General features: G+C 43.8%; 1 protein-coding gene across 2 annotated transcripts in view; it reads left to right on the top strand.

Moving 5' to 3' along the window:
* The window catches only part of STX18 (syntaxin 18), an 18,258-nt gene extending 7,156 nt beyond the window's left edge, over positions 1–11,102 (top strand). Inside the window, exons 2-11 of one of the 2 annotated variants that reach the window (XM_078769887.1) lie at positions 3,510–3,577; positions 8,634–8,752; positions 8,890–8,967; positions 9,319–9,385; positions 9,869–9,966; positions 10,067–10,158; positions 10,273–10,331; positions 10,470–10,539; positions 10,659–10,739; positions 10,901–11,102. In XM_078769887.1, the coding sequence (XP_078626013.1) occupies positions 3,510–3,577; positions 8,634–8,752; positions 8,890–8,967; positions 9,319–9,385; positions 9,869–9,966; positions 10,067–10,158; positions 10,273–10,331; positions 10,470–10,539; positions 10,659–10,739; positions 10,901–10,993 (825 nt within the window). In that variant the 3' untranslated portion in view covers positions 10,994–11,102. The remainder of the gene's footprint in view (positions 1–3,509; positions 3,578–8,633; positions 8,753–8,889; positions 8,968–9,318; positions 9,386–9,868; positions 9,967–10,066; positions 10,159–10,272; positions 10,332–10,469; positions 10,540–10,658; positions 10,740–10,900) is intronic. The other variant, XM_078769888.1, reaches the window with a different exon arrangement.
* Positions 11,103–11,460: the final 358 nt, after the last annotated feature.

Genomic DNA, 11,460 nt, shown 5'->3' with positions numbered 1-11,460 from the left:
TCCAATCCCTCACCTCTCCAATCCCTCACACTCCTCTCCTCTCCAATCCCTCACGCGCCTCTCCAATCGCGCCTCACACTCCTCTCCAATCGCACCTCACACTCCTCTCCAATCGCGCCTCACACTCCTCTCCAATCGCGCCTCACTACCCTCCAATCCCTCCTCTCCAATCGCGCCTCACACTCCTCTCCAATCGTGCCTCACACTCCTCTCCAATCGCGCCTCACACTCCTCTCCAATCGCGCCTCACACTCCTCTCCAATCGTGCCTCACACTCCTCTCCAATCGCGCCTCACACTCCTCTCCAATCGTGCCTCACTCGCCTCTCCAATCGCTCCTCACTCGCCTCTCCAATCGCTCCTCACTCGCCTCTCCAATCGCTCCTCACTCGCCTCTCCAATCGCTCCTCACTCGCCTCTCCAATCGCTCCTCACTCGCCTCTCCAATCGCTCCTCACTCGCCTCTCCAATCGGCTTTCCACGTCTCGTTTCTCTCGTTTTTCTCCCGTCTCGTTCTTTTTCTTGCTCCAAATCGGCCCGTCTCGCCCGTCGGCCCGTCGGAATCGGAAATCGGCCCGTCTTGCTTTCGTGCTTGCGCGTAAATAAATTGTGTTCATTACACCATTTCTGGATCTATCTAACTCAATATGTCGAAATGTCACACACATCCATGCCCGTGGGATTCCCACGGGTGACCCCGCAAGTTTGCATTAACGTTCGTCGATGGACTCGTTCGCCCGTCTCATTCGTTTTCTTGCTACATCCTGTTCAAGTCTGCGTTCTTCATCGAGCGTCTCATTCATTTTGGAAATAGAAGTTTCCACGCAGCGCATGAATTGTCACGATCCTCAAGAGGAATTTGTCTCGTAATCATCAAATGATAAATGGCAAGTAAATGATATTGTGGAAAATTAAAGATTTCAAATAAACCTATTTAAAGTGTATGCGCACATAACTAATCTATCTATAATTCCAGTAATCTCTGTGTGTGTGTGTGTGTGTGTGTGTGTGTGTGTGTGTGTGTGTGTGTGTGTGTGTATGTGTGTGTGTGTGTGTGTGTGTGTGTGTGTGTGTGTGTGTGTGTGTGTGTGTGTGTGTGTTTGTGTTTGTTACCGCTGTTTCTCGACAACCACGGGTCCGATATACTTGAAACTTGCCAGGTATATTGCTGGGGACCCGAGGATGTGCCTTTTCAAGGTTTCATATTAATCGGAGAAGTAGTTACCGAGCTATGGCGATTTATTTACCAAACTCCGCAAGCCGTTCGCTTTGGACCAAACCATTTCATGTAAATAGAGGGGGGGGGATTGTCACCGTACTCGCAAGCCGTTCGCTTTCTGTTCACGCAAGCCGTTCGCTGGACCAAACCATTTCATGTAAATAGAGGGGGGGGATATAATTTTAGATATATATATAGTACGGGCATGCCCTAGTTTTAAAAAACGAAGCAATATCTCTCGGTAATTTCCTGAAACATATTTTACTTCCGGCTAATAATGTTGAATGAAATAAAAACGAAGAAATATATGTCGGCATCATTGTTGACGTTTTTGTGACGACTGTCATCAAACGAAAAAGTAATATATCTTAACGGAAAAGCAAAAGCGAATTTTTAATATATATCGACACGTTGCCGTCGGTGTCATGTTGGGCGGTGTATGATACACCATGACGCGATTTTTAAAAATATATCTGCATTTTCCCGCGTGTGTGGAATGTTCTCAATTATTGCTGACACCGAGTCCAAAACCATCGATAAAAATGAAATCATATGGTGAGTTAGATTGGAGATAAAGGCGTGAGAGAGACTCAATGGCCTTGAAGTTACAGGCCTTTGAGAATTCATTTCGTTCTATAAACGGCAACTTTCATCGGATTTTCTTCCCGTTTTTTTTCAACCGAGTCGAAAACGATGTTAGCGACTGTGAAAAATGAAATGATATATCGAATTTTTAATATGTATCGACACGTTGCCGTCGGTGTCATGTTGGGCGGTGTATGATACACCATGACGCGATTTTTAAAAATATATCTCTGCATTTTCCCGCGTGTGTGGAATGTTCTCAATTATTGCTGACACCGAGTCTAAAACCATCGATAAAAATGAAATCATATGGTGAGTTCGATTGGAGATAAAGGCGTGAGAGAGACTCAATGGCCTTGAAGTTACAGGCGTTTGAGAATTCATTTCGTTCTATAAACGGCAACTTTCATTGGATTTTCTTCCCGTTTTTTTTCAACCGAGTCGAAAACTATGTTAGCGACTGTGAAAAATGAAATGATATATCGAATTTGATTTGAAATAAAACTGGGAGAGAGAGCAAGACACCACGGGCCTACAAAACAGGCCTCAAAGCTATGCGAGTTAATAAAATGGTGGATATTTGTTTATAATTATATGAAGCCACTCCCAGAATGGGTGGAGCTATGGGTGGAGCTACTCTGCAAACCGAGTAAGCCACACCCCGGACAGACGCCCAACAGACAGACACAGACAGACAGACAGAATCATCTACGGCTATTATAATATAGATTAGGGGTTTGTATAACAATCTATTGTTATTGCCTCTTTGTATTTCCATCCCCCGTGTACCAGTTATAATTAAATCAACTTGGTCTCGGGTGAATTTGGGTCGTCATCATCACTGTTACAGCGTCCATAACAAAACCGTGTTGTGCACCTCGCAATTCCGCTCAGTCATAATTAGAGATCGGGCGCATGGCACTGACCAGCATAACGCATCGGCTGTTTCAGTTGTCCCATTCGGCACGGTATCAGGGTGAATAGACCAGTGGTCCATCCCGACGCGACTAAATCAGTCGGCCATTGCGGCTGCTTTGACGAAACCTGCCTGGATTCGTACCATGACACTGGGATGACCCAGCAGCTGTAACAATATTTTGTACCCGATCCTCATCTGGCAAGATCAACATCTCAGTTTTCTGGGGTTCCAAAGGAATTCTGCTGCTGATTGGTTAAAGGCTTCTTAAAACTACAATCGGACAAATGTTACGCCAGCCTTGTGCAGAAATTATACAGGCCATCAAGGACAAACACTGATGGGTTTTGACCAAAGGTGTGCTTTTTCACGACAACACGGCTGTACACAAGCCTCATTTGACTCAGACTACCATTTGTGACTGTGGCTTTGAGCAGCTGGATCACCCCCAACCCCGCACCACTTCCAAATAAAATAGCCTACAGAGCCCCCAGTGACAATTATTGTCTCTTTAAACATTTGAAGTTCCACCTGCATGTCCACCGATCCAGAACCGCCTGAATGCACAATCTGACGACTTTGATATTCATGGCATAAACAATTTGAAGGACAAAATGAGTACGTGCACAGAAGTCGACAAGGGACGTTAGGTTGAAAAATAATAATAAGATGGCATGCTTTGGACTAGTGAACAAATCGTTCCGAAAACATTTGAATTCTCCTCCTTTGATTGGAGGTGGACAAAGATAGGAATTGTATGATGCTGACTGTATCCAACTTTTTTTTACAGGTAACAAACGTCACAAAACTTCGTGAATTCATCCTCGAGCATCGTCGGGACTACCTGAGCACTGGCCGGTTTGTTTGACGCCTTTCCTGTCACTATTCGTCGGTGAATCATAAACGGGCAAGGTTTCTCACTATTGTGGAATAGCTTTTGAGTTTCAGGAAGAACCCACCACACAATGGTCTACTCCAACAGTGTTCCGGGTATACGTTGAAGCAGGTTAAACTTCCGGTTTAAATCTCCCTCTGAAGGACTGCTTGCTCCAGGAATGCACTCGTCTTATTTGCTCAAAACCAGAATGGTTGTGGAATTCTATGAATTCCACTGAGTATTCCAAACAGCGCCTAGTCATCTAGAATGACCAGTAACAAGGGTAGGGATTATTTCCGTCACATTTCGATCGACCAGACCAGGTCGTTAATGAGCCACGTCCCACCTCAAATGTCGTTAATGAACTACGTGTGTTATCACTGACAATTCAATAGTGGCATGGAGGTTCTCCGAAAACTAGGTTGACTTTCTGAAGATTAGAATCAAAATCCCTAAAACTGCTTTTTTCAGCTGGATTTGGGGCTGACAGTAGAGCCGAGCTATGCACACTCGTATTTCAGCTATCTAACCTGGGTTTGAATCTCGACCGAGCTATAAGCTATCATTCCTGTGTTTCAGAGGTATGGTGTGTGCCATACTTTGGATGGACCTTAAACTGGGTTTTCCGTCTGCCAGCATTAGTTGGACATTAAAACGATGGTGTCCTTCACGAAGAGTAGGCAAACTATCACCAGCACCCTGGCCAAATTCCAAATTTCTGCTCTAATCTACAAGGGGAACTGCATCAATGGCACAGCTGCTCTCCCAGCAAAGATGCAACCAGCAGCCATAGGGTGCATACAAAATGAAATGAGCTGGTGTTGGACTTGATTATTCTATTTTGCAGCATGTGGAGCACGGCATGTTGGCATCACTTGCTACGAGCACGGCTGCGCCGCAAATGCGTGCAATGTCCCCTGTTAGTTATTGCATGCATTTGGAATTTGTTCAGGGTGCCAGTTATAGCTCGCCTACGCTTCGCCAAAGGCACCGTGAGATCACCAACTTATGCCAGCAGAAGGGACGCCCAGTTTAACCTCCATATGAGGGATGGCACGTACATATACGGATCAACCTGCCTGCAAAAACTCCGGGATGACAGTTTGTAGCTGGGTCGGGATTCAATGAATGAATGAATGAAATGAATGATCGTTTTGAGGCCATTTCCCCCGCTAGAGCGGGGGTTAGCCTTGCGGGCCCCATGACAATCATGGTTCCCTGTTTGAGGCAATGTTTTTATGGCCGGATGCCCTTCCTGACGCCAACCCTTAGTCGCCTCTTACCATGCACAGGGATACGGTGTACCTATTCTAAACCGGGGTACACACCGGGATCATTCATCCCAGCAAGCTGGTACTCAATTTTGCTGACCTCGGAAGGATGACAGGCTGAGTCAACCCCCCTGGCATTAATTCAGCGATCGACCGGGATTCGAACCCAGGATCCTAGGATCCCAAGCCGGCACCCTAACTGCTAAGCCAACACCAGGCTTAGTCAAACCAAATGACTAAGCCAAGTCAAACCAAATGGATGCTGCATTAATTTATTTGGCATCATTATTGCCAGGCAAGGAGTCACCTGCTCGGGAAGGAAAACTCCACCGAGTTCCATTACGGCTCTCGGACAATGACACGCAGAAGTTTTCCAAAGCTGTAGACCTGATCCCTTCCCTAGTTACAGGTCATTTAAATGACTAACCAGGTCTTACCCTTCTGTAGTCTACTGAGAAAAATCAGGAAACAAACCCTGCAGCCAGCCATCGGTACTGTTATGTGCTTTCCCAGCATCCTCTGTCCCTTGCCAGGGGAAAAAAAATCCCCCTATCTTTCAGTACTCTTTTAAATCGGCGAAACCTTAGAATTAGCAAGAAACGCATGATTCTTCCAACACCTAACGTAAGCATAAAATGTTAATTTCAGCTGCCAGGAAATAAAACGAATAACGTTTTGCCCTTTTAGGTGTTTTGTTTCGTGGAATTGTAACTATTGCAGCTTGCAAGCGAACTACTCACCTTGATTAGAAATGTCAATAAATAAATAAAAAATCGAAAATTTTAGAAAAAATCAGTCAATTTAATGCTCAAAATTAGCCTGGTGTTGGCTTAGCGGTTAGGGTGCCGGCTTGGGATCCTAGGATCCTGGGTTCGAATCCCGGTCGATTGCTGAATTAACGCCAGGGGGGTTGACTCAGCCTGTCATCCTTCCGAGGTCGGCAAATTGAGTACCAGCTTGCTGGGATGAATGATCACGGTGTGTACCCAGATTTAGAATGGGTACACCGTATCCCTGTGCATCCTAAGAGCGTGACCAAGGGTTGGCGTCAGGAAGGGCATCCGGCCATAAAAGCATTGCCTCAAACAGGGAACCATGATTGTCATGGGGCCCGCAAGGCTAACCCCCGCTCTAGCGGGGAAAATGGCCTTAAAACGATCATTCATTCATATTCAATGGGATGATTAGTCAGTGCTGAGGGGGATTTTTTGTATATGGCTGTAAAGCCTGATTGGGTGTGTATGTCAGTACGTCACGCTTTATTCTAAAGTGTTCATGCTGTCACAGAATAATAAAAATGGGACCATTGGAAAGCTAATAATCGATTGACATGCAACAAAAAATTGTGTCCGTTTTAATTATTGTACACCGCTCCTTTCCCATTCCATTTCCAGGCACTGCATGACGTCATCGCCGGGCACCGAAGGGGCCCGGCGATGACGCGCGCTGAAACGGAGTACCCAGTTTTCACTCTGGTTTCTCATTTTCTTTCTTGTTTGTTTGTTTGTCCGGGCGATATCTCAGCCATCCTTTGAGCTAGGAAGCTGAAATTTCGGCACAAAACTGTATTTTTAATATTTCTTTCGTTAATTAATTGATTAATTACTTGATTACAGTCAACCCTCGTTAATCTGACCCCATTTAATCCGGAAATCTCACCACCCGACCAAAACATCCATGGAACAGATTTCCACCATTCATTTTATCCCTCTAATCCACAAAATTGTTTATCCGACAATCTCGCTAATCCAACATTGGGTGCTGGGAACAAAGTAGTCCAGATTAACGAGGGTTGACTATTATCGATTTATTAGGTACTCATTTATTTTCTTTCTCATCTGGCCAATATCTCAGGCACTTTTTGAGCTAGGAAGCTGATATTTGGACACGACAATGACCAAGTGATTTGGCTGTAAAGTGTAGTTTTGATTTATTAATTAATCGATTAATTATTCATTGTATTTTCTTTATTTATTGTATGATTAATCAATTAATTCTCATCAATTAATTATTTAATTTTTCCGATTGGTGAATTATTTCATTAATTTTTGAAAAAGTTACAGCTTTGGATGAAACACTGGTGGTTGAGGTATGCTATTGGCCAATTGATTAAGAAATTATTTTATGATTTTTGTTTATTGATTTTACTTACGCAATTAATCAATCAATTATTGTACACCTCTCCCTCCCGATGTGCTGCACGGCAGTATCGCTGGGTTCCAAAGGCGCCCCGGAAATGCCGTGTGCTGGAGGATGTTATTTATTTATTTGGCATGGGGGTGGTGTCCTTTGAATGTATCTGTACCAGCAAAAATTATTGTTTTAAATCGTCTTTCCGAGATGGAAGAAGAAGATGCAGGAACTGCAGCTTTAATGGGGTGGTTCCAACCATATGACACCTTTTGGAATAAAGCAGGAACCAGGAACTTTTGGAAGCTTTTGGAAGCAGGAACCTTTTGGAATAAAGCTTGACATATACACAAGGAGCACACTAAATTATGTATAGTAATACTTCTCGCAGCAAGAGAAAAATATATGAAAGGACATGGAAGGAGAACACAAACAATGTTTCGGCTGCGATGGCATTTCGGTTGCGATTGCGTTGCGATTTCGGTTCGGAACACAAACTCGGTTGCGATGGCGTGCCATTGAGTTCACTCTAGTTCGCTCACCTGGAACATAGTTCCGGGGAGCTTATGCCCCCCCCCTCCCCCCCCCCCCCGAAATTGGAATTCGCTTTTTCCTCTTAAACTACACGCACAATTTTGATGAAACTTGACCATAGCCTTCATCACCCGTGCTGTACCAAAGTTTGTTTACGGCATAAAAAAAAAAAATAGGGACCTAAGGGGGACTACGGGGTGGTTGCCCCCAAAATAGGTATTTGCTTTCTTCTGAGAAACTACACACACAATTTCTATGAAACTTGACTACAACATTCTGCTCAACCACCCATGATGTACCAAGGTTTTTCCCAGCATTTAAGAAAATCAGGGTCGAAGGGGGGTGTCCTCCCCCTCCCCCCCCCCCCCCCCCCTCTAAAATAGGTATTTGCTTTCTTCCCAGAAACTTGACCACAACCTTAATCACCCATGTTGTACCAAAGTTTGTTCATGGCATTAAGAAAAAATCGGGCCCTATGGAGGTATATGGAGAAAGGGGGGTGGGGTGTTGCCCACCCCCTCCCCTCTCCCCAAAAGTAGGTATTTACTCTTTTCTCCAAAACTACACATACAGTTTTGATGAAACTTGACCACAACCGTCATCACCCATGATGCATAAACGTTTGCTCCCGGTATAAAAAATTTATCTGGGTTTAAGGGGATGTGGGGGGGGGGGGGGGGGGGGAGGGTTGACCCCTTAAAATAGGTATTTGCTCTCTTCTCTGAAACTACACACAAAGTTGATGAAACAACTTTCATCGCCTGTGATATACCAATGTTTGTTCAAGGCATCAGAAAAATTGGGGTCAAAGGAGGTGTACGTGGGTGGGGGTTGAGGGGGTTGCCCCCAAAAATAGGTATTTTTTTGTTTGTTTAATGTCTTATGATTACGTTAGTATGATTCTACATGCTGCACTATCTTCTAGGAACCATTGACATTGGTTTAAAATACCCTTAATCAGTGTAGTATACTGCTTTATTCTACCAGGTGAGTGCCCAGGGGTATTGCCCCTTTTTGTCTTGTCTTCAAGGTGTGAGTTTGAGTTCAAAATGGCATATGAAGTAATATGTTCCATGTGCTGTGTGTGGTTTTGTGCATAAAGCAGGTTTCTCATAGAGGAAAATGAACGAATGACCGATGTGGAAAGAGATCAGATGGACCAGAGTGCAGAGGAGGTGATGCGTGCTTGTTCAGACATGTTGAAGCAACTCGGTACTGATGGTAAAAACACAAGCGGAGACGTGCATGACCACACTTCGAACTCGCATTTCTCATTAATCCTTGCATATTGCACTCCGATAACTCCTCGCTCGCGAACGTTTCATTTATTTTATTTACTTATTCTCCCTCCCTGTCAGTTTCCCGTGAGGTTGTACCTACTCAAGTGAAGCAGCACCAGGAAGGGATGCTGGATCTAATAAGAACCTATCTCAAGGGTATGGTATAACCTTTAGGAGTTCAGTAGATGTATTAGGTTCACAAAAAATGGTGGAATTTTTTTATATTTTACTCAAACCCCACTTCGTCCAATCTCCAAATCCCCCTTACCCATCCCCCCTTGCTGTTTCTCTTACCTGCCTTTACATCTATCTTATCATCACCTTCTCTCTCTCCTCCTAAGGTCCCTTATCTTCCCTTCTCTCCCATATACTACAGCCTACTCCCTTTTCTCTCCTTTCTCAATTTGCCCACCTCATCTAGCATATTGAGGACAGGAGTAGACACTTCAAAAGGCAGTGATGGACAAGATTAATTGTATCCTCTTTTCCTTCCTGCCCTTTGCCCAGAGGTGTGCAACTTGTATGCTGAGCAAAGAGCAATTCGGGTAAAGAGAATGGTGGACAGAAAGCAGCTGTAAGTTTTTCTCTTTATGCTATTATTATTATTATTAACTTTACCTTCCCATAAATTAACTATCTTGCGCCACTCACCCCAACTTTCACCTTTATTCATGTTCGCTTAGTGCACCATACCACAGATTATCCCATTGTGTTTCTCTTTTAGAAACTTTACTCTCTTTCCATATCGCTCCTTCTTGTTTGCATTCCCCTCTTCATGTTTGTCCAAACTATTTTATCTTTGGTACGTACTCCGCTCTCATCTCATCCTTCCTTCCTTGACTTCCAACATGTGTATACCTACCGTGACCTTCCGATTCTGCTTACTCGTTTGTTATCGTTTCATCTTCCTCCCTCGTCTGTCACACTGTAACCAACTTTTAAAATAATCTTTGTAATTCGCCGTTCTTCATCCTAATTTCTCCTCCATCAATTAACTTTTGCTAAACTACACAACTCTCCCAGCCATTCGCTGCCTTCTCTCTCTCTCTATTTTTAGTTTGAGGTTGGATCTCGATGTGAAACACAACAAACGAGCAGTGTTTGAGGGTCTGGCGTCAACCAAAGGCACGGAAATACCAGGTCCATCGGAGCCAGGTTTGAGCAATTAAACATGTTCTAACCGAGTGAAAGTCATTGTCGGTGTTTTGCAATTGAAGGTGTGGGGGATGAAGAACCTGTGCCTTCTTATTGGCAGAGAGAGGACTGGCAGACGACATCGCCCAGAGCAAACCATTGTGGGACAAGGGTGCCACAGAAGAGGAGATTTCACCAGAAGAGTTGCAGATGGTCTGTTTACTCGAAGTGATTCTTCTCTTTTATTCTGCTTTTGATTTTAAAAAAAGAAAAAAAGAAGATGAAAACTATCACCATTCATTCATTCCTCGTGTTTCCCGTTTGTAGTTTGAAGAGGAAAACCAAAGGATTTTTAATGAAATGAACAGCTTGATGACTGAAGTCAGGTGAGGCACCCCTGGTTGTTACGGTTGTTACCCCTCCTGGTTGTTGCGGGATATTCCATGCACACCACTATTTCCACCAAATCTCCTCTCCAATAAGCTTTCCTGACCATCACGTGCAATGCTGTTTCTTTTCTGCAGACAGATCGAAGGAAAAGTTGTTGAAATTTCGAAATTGCAAGAAATTTTTACAGAAAAGGTTTTGGAGCAGGTGAGTGGCTAGAACTACAAATTTCATTCCTGTTTGAGATCGATTTTTTTTTTTTCGGACCGGCTTTAGACGCCGTCTCTGACCGTTTGTAATTTAACCCCTGTCTTGCACGTGTGCAGGAGAAGACTATCGAAGGAGTCCATGGCTTGGTTGTCGGATCAACAGAAAATATCAAAGAAGGAAATGAGGAAATAAGAGAGGTGAGATTTCGATGAAAGAATGGAGCATATCATTCATTCCATCATCTAATGGTATCTCTATTATCATCCCTTTGCTTTATTATTTATTTATTTTTATTCGACAAGATCCAACCATTTTTAGCGCTCTCTTCGATAATAATTTTCCAACTGTTACTCCGCAGGCGATGAAAAATAATGCCGGCTTCCGTGTCTGGATCCTATTCTTCCTGGCGATGTGTTCATTTTCTCTCCTTTTCCTCGATTGGTATGGATAGGGAAAGACCATGGTCTCTATGGTAACCACAATTTCCTTTGACAATCTTGCCACAGGAGGTATCCGAGCTCCATTTTGTACAATAAAATAAAGTTTAATATAGTATAACATTGAGTTGTGTGCGTTTTTTATTTATTTATATAAAGGGTCGAAAGTTCATCCAAAATGCTGTCATATTTAAGGTTCATCCAATATGCACACATGCAGACGCACACACACCAGATGGTGCAGGACTTGACCTTTAACCTGAGACAAACAGCTGTTGACCTTAGTGGTGACAGCACTCTGCAGTTAGCAGGGTATCTTGAGAAATATCCCTCATGGGATACCAAACCCTTGGGGTTCATCTGTGCTCTAGCCTCTAAATGCTGAACATCAAGCGAGGAAGCAGCACGTACCATTTCTAAAGTATAGGTATGATTCTGCCGAGGTCACGATCAAACTGCCGACCTTCCAGAGGTTCAGAGC

Source organism: Myxine glutinosa, chromosome 1 (genome assembly GCF_964187855.1).
Source record: "Myxine glutinosa chromosome 1, kmMyxGlut1.1, whole genome shotgun sequence".
Taxonomy (NCBI): domain Eukaryota; kingdom Metazoa; phylum Chordata; class Myxini; order Myxiniformes; family Myxinidae; genus Myxine; species Myxine glutinosa.
Note: the sequence above shows the minus strand (reverse complement) of the source record. Positions and strands in the feature narration are given on the sequence as shown.